The 22,183-nt window shown below is 33.9% G+C and overlaps 1 protein-coding gene across 3 annotated transcripts; it reads right to left on the bottom strand.

Moving 5' to 3' along the window:
- Positions 1-417: 417 nt before the first annotated feature.
- Positions 418-20,792, bottom strand: LOC114191906 (tripeptidyl-peptidase 2-like). Of its 3 annotated transcripts, XM_028081358.1 has the most exons (34): positions 20,327-20,779; positions 19,793-19,871; positions 19,633-19,706; positions 19,196-19,305; positions 19,007-19,087; positions 18,325-18,411; positions 16,690-16,832; positions 15,272-15,422; positions 15,066-15,188; positions 14,807-14,890; positions 14,520-14,707; positions 14,227-14,401; positions 14,011-14,132; positions 13,834-13,913; positions 12,717-12,775; positions 12,078-12,232; positions 10,434-10,612; positions 10,186-10,298; positions 9,945-10,115; positions 8,729-8,857; positions 8,521-8,621; positions 8,322-8,439; positions 7,483-7,562; positions 6,945-7,017; positions 4,457-4,542; positions 4,318-4,369; positions 4,103-4,237; positions 3,855-3,926; positions 3,230-3,322; positions 2,965-3,060; positions 2,688-2,786; positions 2,246-2,338; positions 1,162-1,377; positions 418-945 (listed from the first exon to the last, which is right to left on the bottom strand). In XM_028081358.1, the coding sequence occupies exons 1-34, from the start codon at positions 20,682-20,684 to the stop codon at positions 787-789; spliced, it is 4,134 nt and encodes a 1,377-aa protein (XP_027937159.1). In that variant the 5' UTR covers positions 20,685-20,779; the 3' UTR covers positions 418-786. The 3 variants fall into 3 exon arrangements, 2 of the variants coding, with proteins under 2 accessions (XP_027937159.1, XP_027937160.1); XM_028081359.1 differs by lacking the exon at positions 19,633-19,706 and having other exon boundaries at positions 20,327-20,613; XR_003606033.1 differs by lacking the exon at positions 418-945 and having other exon boundaries at positions 1,192-1,377; positions 2,635-2,786; positions 20,327-20,792.
- Between the last annotated feature and the right edge of the window lie 1,391 nt (positions 20,793-22,183).

Here is a 22,183-nt window from a genome sequence, read left to right as displayed (position 1 = left end):
TGAGTGTTTTCTGTGTATTGTACAAATTTGGACATAGTGATTATTCTCTGTGGTCGTGATTTTTCTCTGTATTTGGAGTTTCCACACTATATTCTTGTGTTCTCTGAGTTAATCTTATTTATCTGTTAATAGGGTGATTCTTGGGGATTAAAACGGTAATGTTCTTGATTGATGATGCATTTTTCCCAACATTTTACTTCTATTTCTTCAGTTACTTCATATTTTTCACTCAATAGATACTAAATCCAACATTAAATATTCCAAACAATAAAGAGCATAATAGTAAGATCTCAATTGTTGCTTACACTTAAATATGTATTTCCACGCAGTTTGGCTTGGATTAGTCTGAATTCAATGTAATATTTGAATTCGGAGGTATCCAACCAAAACATAACTATTAAGAAAGAACAATAAACATTAAAAAATAAAAACTGAAAACCACATTAATTCTGTAATTGCTAATGTCAAAAGGGATGATCCACACAGAAGGATTGTGAGGCACTTGAATGGAATTACAAGATGTATAAAACAAAAACAGTCATATCTTGTTTTCTTTTATTTTTACATAGAAAGAGTTTGTAAGCACACCTGGACAATGATGGGATGAAGGTAGCTTGGTAGAGAATGGAAACTCCAATGTTGTTTTGAAACTGGCAATTAAGCTGGGAGGTTGTTGGAGTAAAATGGTCAATCTAATGCTGCATGAATGATTGCCATGACAATAAATAACTAAGTAGAAGGACATTTCCTTGCATTGCTGTTAAAAAACTTCACAATGGGAAGAGCCTAGAAAAGGGGCAAGCTTGGGGGGAAACGCACAAGCATCCATTCCCTCTCATATGTACAAAAATGAGTCCATCCAATTTCCTCAAGCAAAGAGAGCTTCAGTTCATAGAATTTCTTCTGGGCAGGCTCGGCATCATCTTGAATGATGTCATTCAGTACCTGAATAAGGTTCACATATATGATTAGTATAATTTATTGGACACTCCTAAACAATGAAGTACGCCAATTGTATGTGTAAGGAGTTTGAGACAGAACTTGTGTCAACAAGAGGATTTTTGTGGAGAAAGGAAACTAAAGATTTTGTTACATTAGAACTTAATAAGAGGGTCATAAATGGCAGAAACTTACACAAGATTTTTAGCAAAATGAAAATACCTTCAATGCTGTTCCAAGCCTTTGATTACGCCTCTCGTTTGTAACCAACAGGATTCCATATTTTCTGCACTTGACATCAACCAATTTCTTCAGTTCATTGAAGTTCTCTTTGAACAAGTCTGGATGAACGTCATCATCCTTGGATTGCTCATCAGTTTTCTCCACATCTTGTTTTGCACCTTCTGTAGCAACCGAAGCTAAGGACTTTTCTACCTCCTTTGACAATATACAAGTCAAGTTTTACTTGATAAACAATAATTAAGTGATACTATTTTCATAATGGAAATCTTTGACTTATTCTGACACTGTAACATCATACTAACCCAATAACGCAAGTCCAAACTTGAAAAGAGTAGCTTTTACTATTTCACATAATATGACATCCAAAGTTTGAACTTGAGAAGGAAAATATACAGCTACCTGACTATACGAATATCTACAAGATCAAATGTTGATTTTATTTGAATCGAGTATGCATTGGGCTCAACTAAAGCTACCTAAGAGTACTTCGACCATACACCTAGCAAATATGAGCTCTTTAAACACACTCTTCATGCCCAGGATTACATATTAGGAGCATGGAGTTTGAATATTCCAATGCCATGTTAGTGTTGTGAATGGACTAGGCTTAACTGAATCTACAAAGCTATATCAATTGGGGTGGATTTGTTTGAGTCAACAATTACTGTTGGCTATATACCTAGCCAATGAGGGATTATAACCGATCTAAACAGCTACTAGGTTAAACAAGTTTTAGATAAACTAGCATGGAAAATGAAGCAGGCAGAACATATTTATCAATGGACAAAACTTAGATCAAGTTCCCTATATGTTTTCATCAAGTTCTCCAATCAAAAAAATAATATGTGGATGATCTTTCCAATATTAAAAAACCTGCATTAAAATGTGCTTGAGATTTTTAAAAGAACATTCCCTTGTCCTTATTTCATAGACCAGTGATGGTAAGGATATATAAAAATTGATCTATGTTTCATCTACATGGTATTTCCCTGTTTTGCAAATGTGAATACTGTGACTGTTGATAGTGTACGCTCATTGCTTTCAAGAACATAAAAGCTCTAACCTTCAAAGACGCAATCTCTGCCAGTGCAAGCCCCTTTTGGTAAAGTGCCTCTGCCAACTGATCACGGGTTGAGTCCATCTCTTTCTTGGTTTTCTACAGTGGGATTAAATATCATCGATTGCCAACAAATTGAAAAGTGAAAATCCATGGTGATAGTAATGTAGTGCCAAAATTTATTGTCTAGGGGATGGAACTTCGGAAGTAATTTTACCTGACAATGATTGTTCTAACATTTTATACATTATCAGGGTATAAATGTTTGTTTTCACTATCCTATCATTTTCAGACAAACAATTGCACAGCCAACTTCTATAATTATAAAAGTCCAAGTGCCAAAACTACAACTAATCATGTAATATTGAAAAATGTTCTGAACAAACAACACTCACATGCCATGTCAGTGGCAGGGGTAACTAAAAGGATAGGGAACATGGATAAGCACCTCTGCTTCCTCATCTTCTGGATCATGTTTTAGTGCAAAAAATTTTGCTAACTCTTCTTTATCAACACTGTCAATAACCTCATTTGCTGCATCAATTATCTGCGAAGTGTACTAAAAATTGTCAAAGAACTAGCCTCTTCATTTCATTCACGCATTACTAAATCGAGCAATACTTTTATCAACACAAAATTGCATCAATATAGGCTTGTAAAGGAAAATCGGAGAGAGGGGGAAGGGGGGAAATAATAGTAAAACATTTGACTCGAACAATATGTACCTCTTCATGATGAAGAACTTTGTCTTTGATATAACTTCTGGAAACTAAACCTTCTAAAATCTTTGCAAGCAACGGTGTGTGCTTTGGATATTCAGTCTGGAAGGAAACATAAATTTTGCAATGATTTAATTTCAACCTAGAGAATAAACAGCAGGATACAGTTTTGAATAACAGTAAAACAATATATATATATATATATATATATATATATACACACACACACACACACGCATATAAAAAGAGAGAGGGAGAATTATATACTGACTTTGAGTGAGGCAGACAACTCCTTCCATTCAAGGCACTCTTCATTGCTTCCTTGTTTTAGACCGCCAAACACTTTCAGTTTTGTATCTCGTACCTGAAAGGACAAGTCAATGCCAGCTTAATAATACCATTATTAGGTCTTATGAAGGGAGATTCAATAGGAAGATTTGACACCAATAAGTTAATCCATATAAGAGACTACAACACTACTTTCTACCCAAAACCTTAAGGTATTGGTGTATGAGTTTTCTTCATCATATGTTGCTCAACTTTATCATTATCATTTTTACTCAATGTCCAACTCAATCTTACACTAGGATTCTTACCAATTAAGGCAAAAGATATACGATCTGAAATCTTTTATATCTACTTTGTGATAAATCAGAACTGTAAGAGAATGTTTTCTGGATTTGGAGAGATAGAAAAGTAAAAACAATTATGACCTTCCCTCACAAGATATTCTTACAATAACTTATTATATTTATTTTACATATATTTTTAAACTGTTAATGATAAGAACAAAAGCTCGCATCTTCTACTTAATATAGCTAAAGTCAAGGCTTATCTATCACTCTTCAAGTAAATTATAAATATATTTTTATAAAATTACTAGAATATTTGCATACCTCTTGTTCTAAGCGTTCAGAAACTGTCTTTTTGGAAGATAAGGAAGAACTTTTTCCCTTGTCCTCGTCAACCTTTCAGCAGAAGGTAAAAGGAAAATATGATTAGAGATTAATGTATAGCATACGCTTTATAACAGTTGATACATCAGCAAGCTTGGTGCTTGTCCAAATCAGAACGTATTGATATGTACAATTACAGAGCACAAAGGAAGACCTTAAGGTGGGTAAGTGCATAGGTAGATGATAACCTTATTTGGGGGAATGATATAAGAAACCCGATGTGACACAGGATGCTTTTCTGGACTTTTACCATCCTGTAGACCAGCAAATGATAGTTTACCATATGATATTGATCCCACCAACACAGATCCTTGTAGACAGTTCTGTCAAAGTAAAATTACAAAAGTTACTAAATTTTAACAAAACTCCAATGGAGATACACAAAGAAAGGAGGACAATGTACCTTGGGAAGTTTGTCTTTTGGTGGAGGACCAAGATAAAATCCTTCCTTTATACTATCAATAAGCAAACATCAGTACCACAGCACAATTTAACATTTAAACCTTAAGGAACAAGGTAGGGACTATAAACCAGTAACATACCCCGGAACTAACGTTGAGGACTTGAAGGAACTATCTCCCATCACAGGACCATCAGGTTCAGAGAAAAAGCATAACCGAATGATCTCCTGGAAACAAAGTCATACATAAATGGTGATTAAACAAATATAGAAGGAATCAAATAAGTGGCCAGAGCTTTGATAATGTATATAAATTTTATATCTTCCACGAGCATTCCAAGAAATGTAAGTTAATCATGAGATCACATTAAGATTCCAAGAGAAAAATCAAATTTAGGAACAACTGACCAAATAAGAAGCTTCATTCTAATTCTCTGTATTTGACTGTGTTCCAGCGAGAGGTATCCGAGGATCCCTCAATAGAGCATTTGAGTATAAGTCTATCTTCTCAGAATTCAAAGTCTAATCCGTTATGCAGCATAATAAGGATGAATTGGTCTCTTATTATCAAGGTTCTATTATTAATTTATAGAAAATAAGTTAGTGTAATATGTGCTATGTTCGACATCTCATGTTGGGTGTTTACCAATTTTTTTTACATTTCTTAACAAATCGACCCATGCATCCAAATAGAAGCTAAAACATTATAAATAAAACCGCAAACATGTCATAGAAAATAGGAATAAGAAATTTGTACCAGGTATATTGTGTTTCCACTTTTTTTTATATTATTTAGTTGAAGCAGAGAAAGAAATAAAAATTGAGTACTTAATTAATCCAGCACAACTAGTCCAAGGGTTTATTGAGACTTCACCAAACTCCATGTCACTGAACGCAAAAAAGCTCTTTATCATCTGATCTGGCCTCAGATTCCCGTGCACAGCCACCTCCAACATCAGATTAAACACATTCTGGAAATCAGTGTTCATCCCTCAATTCATTTCCCTCACAAACTCAGTCTTGGACTTTAGATCATCCCCTTCAATCAAATGAAATTGAGGGTCAGCAGACAAAGTCACAACCTTCCCCTTCCAAGGTTCCTCACATAACTCACACACCAACAACCCACTGCCACACAATCATCTACCACCCTCTTCCACTGCAACTCAGCCACATCCCCACCATCCTCATTCAATGACCTTATGATCTCATGGGGAAGCAAAGCACCAGCAACAATAGTGCTCTTCATTTCACATTCTCCAAGTAAGCCCCAAACCTCTCCTTATATGCTTCCAAACCCTCTCTTTGTAAAATTTCATAGCCACAGAGACAACCCTATTGTAAGGAATCAAATCCCAACAATTGGCCCAAATTAACGCCTCAGGCAACTCCAACACCTTTTTACAAAGGCACCAACACCTTCTTCCTTAATCGATTGCGAACCCTATAAGCATAATACGCCTCCTCAACCCCTTCACGCTCTTTATAATCCTTATGAGGAAAAATCCTATTTGTAATAGTTTCACACAACAAAATGTGACGATCAAAAGATGAGTACATAGAGCGACACCATTTTGCGGCAAGACTTTGGTCACCGACCTAGATTTTAAGAACTCGAGTTCCTTCCTCAAACACTACAAAATAATCAGAGAAATGATCATGAAGGAATCCAAAATCTGGGTCGCTCATATAATGATCAGTGAGCTTCTTTGCCAATGCCTCTTTTCTCTTCTCTGGCCACGTCTGCAATTTCTTTCTCCAAAGACTTGGTTTTGTCCTTCGCCATGTCGATCCTTTGGTCCAAAGCCTCCATTTTCCATGTTTGCTTCTTCTTATGCTTTGGTTTTGACTCTTGTTTGTAGCCACGTTTTCTGTTATGCCAGTCTTGTTTCTGAATTTGGTGGGCTTCAAAACCTTCTAGAAGGTGGTAAAGGATTTCAACGAGGTCCTTTAAGCATCTGAAGTCAGAGGCATCGAGGAATGAAAGGATAGACTCATATATCATCTTAAGAAATTGAATTTTAAATCTAACTTAATCTTACAAAACCAATTTGTGAGGATTGCACTCTATTTATATATTATAATTCAGCCTTATTCTTATTCAATGTTGGATCTCCAACAAAGAGGACATTGGGTGATGTGAAGTTGGGGTTCCTGTGTATGAGTGTATGTGTTGTTATGAAGAAAGTAGAATTGATGAAATGTTTAGGTTTTGATGAGGTTGATTTATTCAAGGAAATAACAAACTCATTTATAGAATTGAATAAACAATTTAGGTTTTGAGGAGGTTGATTTGTTCAAGGAAATAACAGACCCGTCTTATTATGTGGGAAGAACATACATATATATACTTTGAATTTTAATAAGAAAGAAATTAGTGATACACAATGTTATAGTGGGGGGTTCATGGATACCTCTCATCAGAATAGAATTTTATATATCAATTCTTCTACTGAAAGTTTGTATTAGCTTATGGTGGGAAAATACTTTTTCTTGTTTTCGGTCAGCTTTTGGGGGGAGCTTTTGGAAAACCGTTTGAAAAACTCACAATCATGTAAAGACAAATGAGACTGTTGCTAAAGCAAAAGGTACAAGGGATGCTCAAAGTCATTCAAAATTTCATGTACTACCTTCTCTTCTAAATTCCGCTGGATGAATAACACCAGCTGCTTCATCTTTTCCAAAATCTGCACATTGTCATGCCTGAAACAATAAATTATATGGAGTATTCTTAAAATATGGACTTAGAATGTAAACTAACATAAATCCAACTTATAAGGGGAATCCAAACTTCGGAAGTTCTTTTTAAGTGTCTCTAGTGAATGTAAGACTAAACTACTATCGTTGAAGCTGTAATTAAGACAACCCACAAAGAGACCACACAAGAAAAGCAGGCTAGAGGTTTCCCCGATGATAAGGCGATTTTCCAACAAGTCTAGGACCATGTTTGATACATCTCTCATTCTCAATATTTTTAAACCCTAAAACTATTACCCTTGTAATAAATACGCCATCTTTCTTTTGCAAACATTAACAACTAAACCTTCAGGTCCTTAGAAAACAACACAACTGGACTATTCAAAGTTTATTTATGCCAACTAAAGATCAAACACCATAAGAAACAAACATAATTGGTCATCCCAGTACATGGTTAAGAAAGAGTTGTACCTTAAATACAGTTGTAAATTGTATTCTCCCTTGGGAAGTTTTGTAGAGTTCGGATAGGCATCTCCACTTGAATATACTTTCTACAATCAGAATCGATAAATATGAAAATGACATGTGATAATAGCAAGGTCATTTTTTATCATGTTCTTATATTCAACATGTGTCATTTTTATTTCCCTGTTAATAATAGCAAGGTCATTTCTCGGTAAATATTAGTTTAGAACTAGTGTAATGTAATTTTGAACGCAACTGATAAAAAAATAATTAAGTTTTTTAGTTTTTTAGTCCATTTTAAATTTTGTATATAGCTCCCACCCAATCTTGAAGGACTCTACTTCCACATTTCAACCTTAGATATAATTCTTAAACATGTGTTTTATTTATCTTTAAAATGTTCTAGACTAAAATTGAAAGGTAAAAAGAATAAATATTAGTTCAAACCACTTTTCTACAATGTTTTTTTTTCCTGGATTTGGATTAGTTTGACCCGTCTTTAAATGTGTCAATTGTTTAAAATTAAATTGCAAGTTGTTAGTTCGACTAATTGGTCTGACATGGGATATTCAGAGTGTTATTTGTGTATCATGTGTATAAAGAACATTTCAAAGCAATTTTGTTTCCATTTTTATTTCCAGTAATTATGATAACAAGATTATTCCCTGTAATCACTAGGTCCAGACTAGTATATCCTAAGAAAATAATATACAATTTTTCAGTCTTCTTTTCAAATCTTGCTATCCGCATGCCTCAGAAAGTATCATAAATGATAAATCATTCCACCTTCCCTCAAACTTCAATCTTCAAAAGAAAAATGAAATTAAATATCAGAATGAATGTACCTTGTTTGAATCGGAAATGATGTAAAATTGAGACTCAAATTTAGTATCATATATCCGATCATTTAGAAACGGTATTTGAGGTTTTATTTCAGCTCCATCATCCAATTTGATCTTGTATCTGAAATCAGAATAATGAGAACAGGTCATCTAAACATTGCAAAGATAAATTAAGCACACAAAGAAATTTATAACTACGCACGTTAACGTCAAAGCTAGTATCTGCTTTCCAGAGGGGAGTTTGTCACGATCACTTGAAAGTGAGCTAATCGTAGCATCTATTGGTCGATAGGGGACCCTTATCTGCATTTTTTTAACATAAATTAGGACAATAAGTTAAAGCTCATTACTTTCCCACATCACAAGCACAAAGGAATAGCACAAAAAGAAGTTGAATTTTACAAGCTAACCTTATTTAGAATTCCTACTGGTGCAAGTTTCTCAGATGCCAATAGCGCTTCAGCATCAATTCTGATTGGTGCTTCACTCCCATCAAGTACAATTTCCTCTTGATTGACTTTTATACCATGATACATAACCTGGAATTTTATATAACTAAACAACATTGCATCTCAATGAAAAATTAATGTAATTTCCCATTCAATTCTTTGACCAGAAGTTATGAGAAAAGTTACAGTCACAGAAGAAAACAAGACACCCTTACTCTTCAAAGCGTCCAACAATATGCAAGGCCTAGTTACAAAAGGTGCTGAACTTGAAAGATAAGACTATATACAAACACAAACACATACTTTTGCACATCTAAATTCTAACAATTTTTTTAAAAGGGAATTACAAAGAAAGTTCATCTGTATGCTTTATAAGGACATGCTTGATTTTTCCACTAATTAATAAAATTCTACTAAAACTGCACAAGCCAAAGAAAATGGGGAAAATTTGAAAACCATAAACATCAATGGGTTCAAAATGATGGAAAATTATGCCCTGCTTGAAAATTAATTAATGTATTGGGTCATCAGTGCTTTTCAAACCTTCATATCAAAACTCCCTTTAGACAGAGGGAGTCATTTATAATTAATTTAGCCATTTATTGTCTTGTCTTTGGCCGTGTTATTTTCTCTTCAATTATTAATCTAAGGGACATAACTAACCATGGATTTCAATCGAGATTAAATTTCAGCTGACAATGCCAATCAAATCCCAGACATCTTGATGCCACATGTTACCATGAGAGATTTCTTCAGGCTTATTAATGTGGATTACAAATAGTTGGTTACTATCTGATTGAAAGAGGAATGCTTTGGAAGGTGGTTGTTTTGTTGGCATCTCTTCAGACTTTCAGTGTTCTGAGCACACGGGTACTTCAAGATCTCCTTGTTATGCAAAAAGGGATTGAAGAGCTCTCTTCTAGTAATTATTTTAGAAGCATTATTTTTAGCATCTTCTATTGTTTATGGTGGAAGTAAATTTCTTCTTATTATACAAAAACAGAAAGAAAAAAAAAATGGTAAAATCTCCTCCACATTTAGTGCCACACATAGCCAAAAACTCTTGGTAGCCATTATCAAATTAATAAGGTGGCGTAATAAAGGAGTTTAGATAAGTTCTCATGACGTAGTTTGACCAATTCAAAAAAATAGGAGATATAGACATGAATCCTGTTACCTCAAGATCTACCCTGGTGGTCTCATGACTGCCAATGCCACTTGACCAGAACTGAGCTATGACTAGTTCCAATGTCTGGCCACCTACTACCCTAAAGGTAAAGCTTTTGGCAGCAGGAGAAGAAAAAGTTATCACATTCCTCCTTGCAAAAGGTCTTCGCAATGGACATATCTACACATAGTGAGCATGTCAAGAGAAGTTCCATACTTAATCTACAATAATTTCAAACTGCAGATTGTACCTGAACTGTGTGCACAAAAAATCTTCGAACTGTATCAAAACTTGATGCGTTCATGGTTGCTTCAATCCAAGATGCACCATTTGGCACTTCTATATACTTCCTCTCAACATGGCCTGGTGAAGCACAAAATTAAGACATGAAGTATTGGTTTTAGGACTAAAGAATATAAACTAGACCAAAATTGCAAAAGCACTGCGAAATATAATTTAAATGCAAAGAGATTTCTGGAAACATTTTTAAAAGAGCACCTGGCAGGAATAACATATTTGAAAATGAAACTAGAGGATGTCTGTCAGTTACAGCCATGGGCTTAGTTACAGTAACTGGAATTCTGAAAATAGGACCACGCCATGGTGCTTTGTAGTCAATACCATAAAGCTCATAGTAATGCAGACCATCATTTAAATTGGTAGGATCTACAATTATGCTGAAAAAGGAATATAATTCGTCTGTCATTAAGAAAACAAAAACAAAAAACAAAATTAGCAATTCAGTTATATAGTACATGTCTAGGTTTATGTTCATGTGTCTGTTACTAGTTGTTGTTCATTCACTTCATTGTAGTTTAGATTATCAGTTTTATTTCCCTTACTTTACAGTTGAAATAAATGAAGAAAAGAAACAAGACTATTTGATAGGAAAAGTATATTTTAGCAGAAAAGCTTAAGAATGATGCATGTGAAAGATTAGAGATTATAGTGTACAAATTTCAAGGAAAATAAGTTGGGATTATGTATATTCATCGTGGAGGCCTTTTTTTTCTCGCATAACAACTACCAAGTTTTGTCGCTGTAAATGGAAATTTCATGTTTCCAAGAACCTGTTTGGACAAGGTTCTTTAAAAGCAATATTAGGAGAGGAAACGATATGAAGAAAAAAATGATACTGACTTGTCTACAAATTAAAATTAGCTCATGTAGAAAGTTAAAAATAAAATAAATAAATAAATAAAATAAAATTGGAGAAACTACATGAGAGAATTTTAACAAATTAGTTTATGTATAAGTTAATTTAAACTTACGGAGATTTTCTTTTTTTTTCTTCATATTTTTCATGCTTGAAAGTCCTTTTGAAAAAGTTCAACTAAACATGCTCCTAAAAATTATTTAAAACAAAAGTTACGGTAGCTTATAAATTATAATAAACAAAACTTCACAAATATTTCAGACAAAGAGATATGTTCATGAACAATGCTTTTATGGAAAATAAATGCCAATGCCCATATACGTATCATCTTTAACCATAAACATTAAGAATATTAACCCTATGTATAACCTTTTTATTAAAAAATGTGGTAGCAGAGGAAGAATTCACTTTTAAATTACTTCAAATGTATGCATTATGTAAAAAACAAATTTGGATCATCCAAACCCTGTCAGAATTATATGGTTATTACATATATAAACAATTACATCCAAACCCAGTCAATATCAAAACCCTACGCACACTAATACTCATTTAGATTAGAATAAAAAATATGTGCTGGTGTGTTTGGTTGGACGGATAGAAAATAAGGAAAGTGGAGAAATTTCTTTCTAAATTTTTCCATTAGTGCAAAAACGAATGAAATGGAATAAATTTCTTGTGAGAAATATATTTTTATATCAGCTAAAAATATTAAATTAAACAGTATACCCCATCTATGACACTTTCTTCCTTAAGTCCATCTATGAAACAACACAGACAAGGGTGCATAAAGAATAAAGAAATGGCCTAAAATAGATGTGTCCGCTCCTTTAAAAAATTCAGTTGGTTCTTCATTCTCAGATATCTATAAGACATACATTGATGTATTTCTATCCCTAAATCTTTTCGATAAATATAACATTATGAACTAATTAAAAAACTATACGTACACTTAGAATGAAAGGATATAATAAAGGATGACTAACTTGAAGGTACGACCATTATGAGTGAGTAGTAGATACTCTGGAGCTTTCACAACTGTCTGATCTGATGAGTGCAACTCAATGAACTCCTCAAACATAGCCAATTCCTCAAGCTTCTTGGCATCTTCATGAAATTTTGGATCAACTTGCACAGTCCACTGTCAATAAGTGCAACACATTATTAAAAAACTACCCCATCAGAACACAAAAAGAATTGCATTATAAATTACTTTTCCGTTAATTGATAACAAATTCAACAACAGCAAAAGTCTTACCCCACTAGATGAGCAGATTCAGATAAACATAGATTTGACAACACACATGAAATATTGTAAGAAGAAATCTCAAAGCACAATTACGAGCATCAAGACTCATCACTTTTGTAACACTCCTCCAACAATTTCCTAACAAAATATCAGCAAACACTACCTTTTTTTCTTATTGTACCCTATATAAAGCAAGGTAAATCAGTGTTTGTCAACTCAACAAATTCTTATAGTTCTTCGTCAACATAAAAATTAGGTACATATTACTATCAGTCATTGGTTATTTGTTTTATCACTTTCCTATCTTTATTCCATTTTACAAGACTTGAAACATGCTACAATTATCAATGCGCACTAAATGTAAGAATTATCTTACCTCCATAGGTTGTTGGCAATCACTAGCCTCCCTCAAGTAGATGCCCCGTGACCAAGGCTCTGCCATCAGCAATTATAGAAAGGGATATAATTTGGACATTCAAAGTATATGCTCTAACGAGTACTTTATTTTATTTTTTATTTTTCTTCCTCCAACAATAATTAAGCACTACTGACACGATAACTCGTCAGTTTTATTGCTCTACTAAAACATGATTAATACAACACTTGCACAAAGGTGAAAGACATCCTGTCCTATTTACAAGTCACTGCTAGAAATATGTAGCCATGCAACATTTACTTAGGGTGCTTGGTTACACCAGTTTCTTTTTCGCCCACTATTTTGTTCCTCTGAATTATAAGTTAGATTGACATGAGTTGTGCCCCTGAATTATAATATGAATTTTAATTTGTCAGCATATAGAAGCGAACTAGACCTTACCGGATCTATAAAGAACTGTAGGTAATATATGGATTAAGAAAATGTTTTGGTCATGCATCAAATAGTCAATTGGATAATGCACACATGCCCAAAAGCTCAAGTAGGCATATGAGTCATCATATAATCAAGATATTTACTTCTATAGTGTTTTTATGAAATATCCATAAATGAAAACAGTAGTTTGGCCTTTTTATTATGAGAAATTATTCTTGAGATAAAAACTTGCAGTGACACACCAATAACACCTTTGTATGGACAGCAATGTCCCTACTGCATGCACCCAAACAATTTTAAACTTATGGGCACGATGACAATAGTGAGAGGTGTAGGAAGGTGATCTCCTACTACATACAGGTGGCGTGCAACATTTGGACATGATACAGTTACAAAATAGTTCTACCCAGAATTATTATTATTTTTTTGTTAATCATACAGATAATGCGACTATATTAAGCATAGGGAAAATGATGAGATTTACAGCCCTTTTAGCACAGTAAGAGACTTTCTAACATGTTTTCCCTTGTGCCCCATTGAAACTAAAAAAGTTTCAAAACTTACAAATACTGCACATGCTTCATATTTTACAACAATGGCAAATATCAGAATGTCAGCAACCATCATAATTGTACATGACTAAATGCATAATGGAAAGTCCAGGAGAATGTAGTATGCTCACTTGTTTTTCCAGATTTATGGACCATAATTTGATATCGAACATTTGGAATATTTTGAGACTGCTTTATATATTCATAACACCTGTCATCAATTATTTGATTTAAGTCAATAATAAATCTTAAATAAAAACTATTTACCAAAACTTCCATGAAATCAAAGACTTGTAAATATATCATACTTGTCAACTTGCATAAGCCCTTGCCCAGTGGACAACTTTTCCTCGGGTGAACCACCTATGGGAACAGATGTATTTTCAAGGGCCTTCCTCACACTATATGGACTCACAGGAATCCCCTCAGCCTGCATGTGGAACATTCACATCACAAATTACCATAAAACTGCATAGTAAAACCAAATGAAACATACAGTCTAAATAAGAATCATGTCCAAGAACCTTCATTGCACTTAAGAGCAATGCAATTCCACCACAGGCTGATGGTGATGCCATTGACGTCCCATTCATGAGCATACGCCGTTGAAGAGTCCATGTAGGAACAGGAGCAACTGCACAACCAGGAGCACTTATAGAGATGCCAAGATCTCCATCAGTTGTTGGTCCACGACTAGACCTGTAAATATTTCCACAAATAATGCAATGAAAAATGATGCAAATCCAGAAGAACCGGGTAAAAGTTAAAAGGATATAAGAAACAATCCAATTTTAAACTCACATAGAATAAAATATACCATGTGTATTCAAGTCCATCGGAAGGAGGTGCCACAACAGAATGAGCACCAGCTGCCATTGCAGGAGAAACATAAGCTCCAACACCTATAATATTTGAAGATGTACCACCAGGTGCTCCAACAGTGCTCAATGCTGGCCCACTATTACCAGCACTGCTCACAAATATCAGTCTATGCTTGTTTACTGCCTAGATATAAATCATACGCAATATCCATAGCTCAGAGAACAATAAATGACAAAGGAAAGATATAATTGGCCCAGTTAAAAAGGAAGTCTTAGAAGATACTTCATTCACAAGGTCAACGAACCGTCCATAGTCTGGCAGTGAAGTAGGCTCACCATAACTCATATTGATAAGATCACATTTATGCTACAAAAGAAATGAGACAAGGCACATCACTACAACGTAATAATACATGTCAAGCACTGTAAATTATTAAACAAAATTAGTTTTGTCAAAGATAAATACTACTAAAGACAAATATACATCAATAATTGAAATCTGAATGATAGTCATGCCATTAAAAAAAATATATTTGAACCACCTCCACCGCAGCTATCAGAGCCCTAGTCAGACCAGTTCCAGTTTCCATTGAACCTAAGCGAGAGTCCCCAATTTTACAAGATATTAATTGTGCTCCAGGTGCAACTCCATTCAATAAAGGTTCCTACCAACAATACTTTATATTATAATGTATAATACTTTCCATACGAATTGAAATATATGGATAAAACTATATCTGTACTGTACCTCTGGGTGGAATGCAGCAGCTATACCAGCAACATGGGTGCCATGAGGGGAGCAATCTGTTACAATGCTTAAGACATTTCCATTATTATAGACATTCACAACATATGTACAAGCATCTAATTTGCTGAAGATACCATACTTCTTCTCAGTCCTGAAAAGTAGACAGTAATAGTTATTATTCAAATCATTTTAACTTTTAATACCTACCACGCTGATTAGAACTAAAATGTCAATTGCTCCTATAGCTAAACTGCATTCATTTATACAATGCCACTTGACTACTTACTTCAGAAACATCTGTCAAGTATCAACTACTACAATAAAGATGGGAGAAACCACTGCCTTTTTCCTTCTTAATAGTCACGTTACTTATTTCTGGAAAATAATAATTTTCTTTTTTTAAATTTTACCAGAATTATTTGTGATGTAGAGATGAAAATGTGAGGTGCTTTGGAACAGCACCTATTGAAGAAGCAATTGATGGAAATAAGAAACTCAGGATTGAAGTGGTTTGGTCATGTGAGAAGACCAATAGCTCTGCTCCAGTGAGAAAACTCAGAAAAGTTTATCAAATTTTGAGTAGTCTAATTATGTGAGACTAGAGGAAGATCTCATAAAACATTAGGAGAAACTATTAATAAAACATTCTAGAAACGGTTACCAAAAAAATAATAAAATTAAGTTAAGAATTATTTTTCATAGAAAAAAATAGCACATTGTTCAGGTAGCTGTATAGTATATCATCGTGTGGTAGTTATTCTTGTTAAGTTTTTGTTCACTGATACATAAATTTGCAAGACACCTTAGAATCCATTTTTAAGAAAATAAACAGAGCTGTCCAGAATGTTATAAAAAAACAGCTCAAAATATTATTTAATGTTTACATTTAAAACTGTTCAATTTTCTTAGAAGCAAGAAATGATTTGAAAGTAACAACAATTTCATGTATAGCATGCAAGTCCTGCTTAACATTTATTGAGCTTCAGAAGATACTTTTTTTAGTCCTTTAAAAACTATAAATCAATGGATGACTTGACAATCATCTTACACTTTCCTTTTAAAACATGTACATCATTATGCAACAAATATACTCTTTAAATCCTGCAAAGTTGTTTTGAAGCAAAAGCAATACGACAAGAAAACAAAATTCATATATAATTCAAAGGAAAACACACTTTATTTTCAATGCAAAGAAAAAGAGTAGAAAGGGGCAGGGGAACAAAGAGTCACATCATGAGTTCATGACAAATAGAATGAGCTTTAATTAACTTGTAAGGTGTAACTATAGCATGGGGGCCTTAAGCAATAAATTCATTCAGTCAAAAATGAGTATCAACCAATTTCCAAACACTTTTGTGCACGAAAACAATCAACTGAGATTAAAACTTCAGGTAAATAACATAAGCAACCAAATGTACCTATAATTAGTTAAGGGTACAAAATTAGCAAGTTTCCCACAGTCTGGATCATCCTCAAGACTCTGTGTGTCAATTGCAACCCTCCAAACCTCTCCATCATACCAGACAACAGCATCTATGGCAGGCCCTCTATCATCATAACTCTAAAACATATAACAGCATTGCCATTTTGGTAAGACAACTAAATTGACTAAAACATGAATGAGATCAGAAAGTAAATAAAAGGCAAAGCACAAGTTTAGAAGAACTTTTTTACGAAAGATAGAGATGAAGCAGTAATTGTGTTTTTGTGAAGAATGCAATGCTTCCAACATTGTCTCACACAGGAACAAATGTTTTATAAAAATATTATCATTGCTACTAGCTAGTTATGAGCATCACTAACAGCAGTAGAGCTACTATTGAAAACTCATCTTAACTGTGGTCTCCGTTGATCCACCATGGTTGCAGCCTCGAGAGGGGGGAGTAGTCTCACATCGACTAAAACATGATCAATGTAATCCTGATAAGGCTTGAGAAATCCTCACCTTACGGGCCATTTTATGGAGTAAAGCCAAGTCCAAAATCCAAATGTAAGATGCGACATGTCAGGCCCATAGCTCTAAACACAAGGGAGTGTGCTGGAAAACCACCTTAATTGCAATCACTGCTAGCCACATTTAAGGCAACATCTTTAGGGCTACCTCAATTGCAACTCAAGGGAGTGTGTTTAGCCTCGCACACTGACTATATGTATGAACAATGTAGTCCAGTTCTTATATGGCTTGGATAGTCCTCACCTTACAAACCATGGGTTAAGCAAACCTTCACCCCTATGAACCATCATAAATTTATGGTTCTTACAAAGGATACAGAGGTTCATGGTTCCCTCGAGGGTGTAAACTTGAAAGAGCCTTTTAAATATAGCACATGCAGCTCATGTGATTATTGGTTCCTTTATGTGGTTCCTATTGATCTATGTTGTTTTTGGTATTGAGTTATTCAAGTTCATTTTATGAAGCAAAGAGTATTCAACTATAAAAAACCTATTTCTTTTGTTAAAGCAGTATTAACGATAAAACCTCACATATTTGCATCCCAACTACGTGAGAAACGTCACCGTCACTAGCATTGCAAAACCTGACAGTGTGACAACACAGACTCCAAAATCATTGTGACAAAAGTATCAAAAGTAGGAATAGCAGAAGCAGATGATATTTCTCCTAAACAACCCTAAAAACATTAGTTCTATTAAATTTAGAGTCCATGTCTATAACGTATTACTTTATAATTTACTTGGTTATAATCATACTATAAAAATATATCACTGTTCAGAGTGTAACACAGAATATAAACTTCTTCACAACTCCTCAATTCTCCCCATAACCATTATAGATGTCCCCATGAAAAAGTTATAGACCAATGCCCAAAATGAAGGAAAGAAAACAACTGCATCCAATCAAAAGTTCAGGGAACAATAATTCATCATTCACCACGAAAATGACACCATATTTCACACATAAAAAATATGTTCAGCAATACAGAAATTCAGAATGTCATATAGCTAAATGGATATTGGAATAAAATACTGGTTTCAAGGAGTGGAAAAGGCAGCAATATACAGATCAACAGAAGTTAATAACAAGTTCAGCCCACCTCAGACTGCTTCCTCAGAAGATCAAGTTTATTCTGAATGTCTTCACGAACCCTTTTAAGATTAGCTTCCTCCACCTTGACGTGTTCCTAGAAAAGAAGACAAATCAGATTTTGAGTTACATTGAATAGAAATATATAATGGAATGCAAACAGGAATATTATAACAAGAGAAGGTTTTTATCGGTTCACAAAGTTATTAGAAATATAAACTGATAACTAAAAAACAAAAGAAAGATTTCATTGTTTTACATGAGTCACCACATGAACATAATCACGCTTCCCACAATGCTAGTATAAACGCAATAATTTCTTTCTACCTTTTATTCACTTATACTTTTAAGGCTATGAGGCAATTTTTCTGCCGATCAAAGAAAGCAGAAACTAGAAAAAATGTAACAAACTGAAACATAATAGAAAATGTACATCTGTCACTAAAAGGAAGGAGAATACCTTTTGTCTTTCCAAACACCTTATTCATGTTATATGCATGCATACAAAAGAGAAACAAGAAAAACATTTCAAGAAATGCACTTAAAAAATTAATTCAGCGCTTGCAGTAGCTTGCTTCTAAAATATTGAAGGCCTAGTGCCTACTAAATAAAATGTTGAACTGTTATGAGTAGATCATATCGTAGAACTGAAATAATGGCATACAAGAAGAATCAAGCAAATTTTACAAAACCTTATCAAAATCAGTAAGCTGCTTTACAGCCTTTGCAATTTCCTCCTGGTTTTTCTCATCCCATTTTTTCTTTCTTTCTTTCTGCCAATGATTAAATTAGGAGAAGAAATGGGAAAATCAAATCTATTAGCCATAGGTATTAAGTACAAATTGCAACTATAATAATATTCTGAAAATGTCCAATGCTACCTTCAAACGAGAAGTCAAATTTTCTGTAAAGAGTTCATAAACCAATTTGTAACCCACATGCCAATCACCAGAGGGATTTTTCCAGGCAGTATTGATGACCAAAGACGCCCCTGTACAGATTTTGCATGAATGTTTAAACACAGACAAGAACTTAATGTGGTTCATATTCGTTGACTAGGGAGAAGGAAGAAAGAAACAGAAAAGAATGATTAAATATTATAGATACTTTCTTAGGAACGGAGCACAAAACAAAAGATAAAAAATAAAACAGAATAGTTGAAGTAGGATTGTGACTTCAAATTCAATCAAGAATTTAAAACTGATAAGCAACTAGCAGTCATCACAAGCGATACATGTTAAGATGAAGGCACTAGATAGTTGAAATAGTACAACATATTGAAGAATTTTCCCATAATTTTTCCTTAGCTAGCACTAACCAGAAGCCCCCAAAATACAACCATCAGCATCAGCCTTTACCACCTTTGAGGTATCAACGTCTCCGCTCCCGGTGCTGGAGGGGGAAATAAGTATATCATTGCTTATTGGTAAAGTAATACAAACCAGATAAAACTTCAATATCTATTAGCTAATTCCTACCAATCAAGAATATCGAGAATTTTTGGTTTCCCATCTGAGGTCACCTGTAATCCAGCTGCAGCCGGGTCTACACCAGAATCTGCAAACAAGCAGCTCTTATGATTAAACTAATTTATCATATAAACAAGTACATCAATTGATCATCAGAATACAAACATAATAGATATTAGTCGATGAAATTTTTTTAAGGAAATAAATTAGATCAGCACTATGCCAGTGACCGTACTACATGGTGAAAATTGCATCTATGAAAAATTATACTCATGCAAGGTCAATTATATTGAAGGCTCTAAAGAACTACAATACTTCCCCTCCAGCCCCGATGTACCTCATCAAACATACTCATTGTGACCCCTCTCAATTCAGCCTGAAAATAATCGCCAAAACTCGTATTTCTGTCTCCCAACAAAACGTTCTTCAACCAAATACGCAGCCACCCAACCCAGTACTCAAATTAGAACACCAACATCAACTCATGACCAATAACCACAACATGAACAAAAAAGGAGAACCTTTAGAGAAAGGGGTACCCACCGAAGATAGCAATGAGAGAACCGCGCCCGTCGTAATGTGGGTGAGCATGGAGGAAACGGTCAGCGCCAATCTCTGTCTTGGGCATGAGAGAAGCCAGGAAGGTTGACTCGTTCAGCTTGGAGTTGCGGAAAGTGGCACCGTTGTGGTTGTTGTTGTTATCATCGCTGCCACAGCGAGAAGTACAATGCATTGTCAATGCATTGGGGACAACCCAATTGCTTCTTCTGAAGGAAGAACTGCGATTGCGTTTCCTTCTCGTGCCGATGACCTTTGTCTTGGTTATGGGGAGATGAATGGTGGTGAGAGAGTGAGAGGGCAACGAGGGGAGTCTGAGTAAGAGTGTGTGTTGGTTATGCATAACGTGATAGTGAATGAATTGAATGGTGAAGATGTTGGGGCTGTGGTATTTACGGACTCATCATAGATAAGATTGGTAGATGTGATTTGATTGGTGCCATTTTATATGTTTTTGGGACATTACAGAGCTTTGTCTCTTGATTAACGTTTTTAAGTTACAACTACTGACGTAAGAAATACCTTAACTCCCTTCGTTGGAGTACTATGTTCTTGTCGAGCCAAAGCACATTTTATATCTATGAAACCGCAGCAGCAGCTATATGGGGTAGTGCATGACTCTTCTGTTTGACAAATCCACCAGTGAAAACATCGTAACATTCCAAACCTTTGTCACAGTAACAATCAACTCCTTCAATAGATTGGCTACATGGTATTATGCGTACAAGATTTCAATAACTTTTATTTTATTTTTAATTAAATTTATAATTTCACAACACTTACATTGAATATCATCATAATTATTGCAGCAAATTTCAATTTTCGTTTGAGAATAATATTAAATTCTTTTGAAAATTATATTCAATTTTAAAGTATTTATATATGATACCAAAAATATGATATACATTCTCCTAAGTTTTAACCCTCGTCATATTTCATTTTATCTTTCTACCTATACTTCTGTTTCTTTATCAATGGTTATTGAACATGATATTATCATCTCATAATTTTCTTTGAATTATTAATAGTAAGACTACTGTTATCTAGTCGCTTCTTTACTGTTTTACGTGTATTAGATTAGGTCTATATTTACTACTAGTTCCAATTAGAGATGGCAAATAAACTCGTGTCTGTGGGTATCACCCGAATCTGTCCCCGTTTTGACGGGGAATCCCCGCTTTGACTGGGTATGGGTATGGGTAATACCCGAAATTTTCAACTGGAGATGGGGATGGGGATGGGGATATATATATACCCGTCCAAATACTCGTCCCCGCTTAAATTACTAAACTATTTATAATTTATTAAATAATCTAAAAAATATATATAAATAAATAATATATTTACACATAAAATATAATCTATAACTATATATAAAGGGGATTCCCTCTTTTGTGTCCACATTTCATAATTCCAACTTTACCCTTTATAATTTAATTATTTATTAAATTTTTAAAAATTAACGGTTATTTTTATAAGTTTTTATAAAATTATTTACTTATCTCTTTTTTCTTTTTTTCTCTTACTATTCATCAATAGTTATTTTTCTCTTATTTTCTTCGTACATTTTATTTTATTTTTTATAAATATACTTTTATTTTGTTTATTAAATTAATAACATTACAATATCATCAATTCTTAATATAATTCAAAAAATGCGTGCACACAGGCGCGATAGCGCCTGTGTTTACACTAGTATAATATAATATAGTATATATACATATAAATAAAATATACTTATATATATATATATATATATATATATATATATATATATTTACACATATACATGTAATATAATATAATATAATATAATATAATATACATATAATATATATACAT

Source organism: Vigna unguiculata, chromosome 7 (assembly GCF_004118075.2).
Source record: "Vigna unguiculata cultivar IT97K-499-35 chromosome 7, ASM411807v1, whole genome shotgun sequence".
NCBI classification, from domain to species: domain Eukaryota; kingdom Viridiplantae; phylum Streptophyta; class Magnoliopsida; order Fabales; family Fabaceae; genus Vigna; species Vigna unguiculata.
The sequence above is the reverse complement of the archived record's forward strand: the minus strand, read 5'-3'. Positions and strand labels throughout refer to the sequence as shown.

What these genes read in the sequence shown, in the direction of transcription:
- LOC114191906 (XM_028081358.1), bottom strand. Translation starts at nt 20,684, where the DNA reads ATGCATAACCAACACACACTCTTACTCAGACTCCCCTCGTTGCCCTCT. An exon ending in TTCTCTCATTGCTATCTTCG is followed by an intron (nt 19,872 to 20,326) that starts GTGGGTACCCCT and finishes GCTTGTTTGCAG; the next exon opens with ATTCTGGTGTAGACCCGGCT. An exon ending in TGCTCTTAAGTGCAATGAAG is followed by an intron (nt 14,133 to 14,226) that starts GTTCTTGGACAT and finishes TTCCACATGCAG; the next exon opens with GCTGAGGGGATTCCTGTGAG.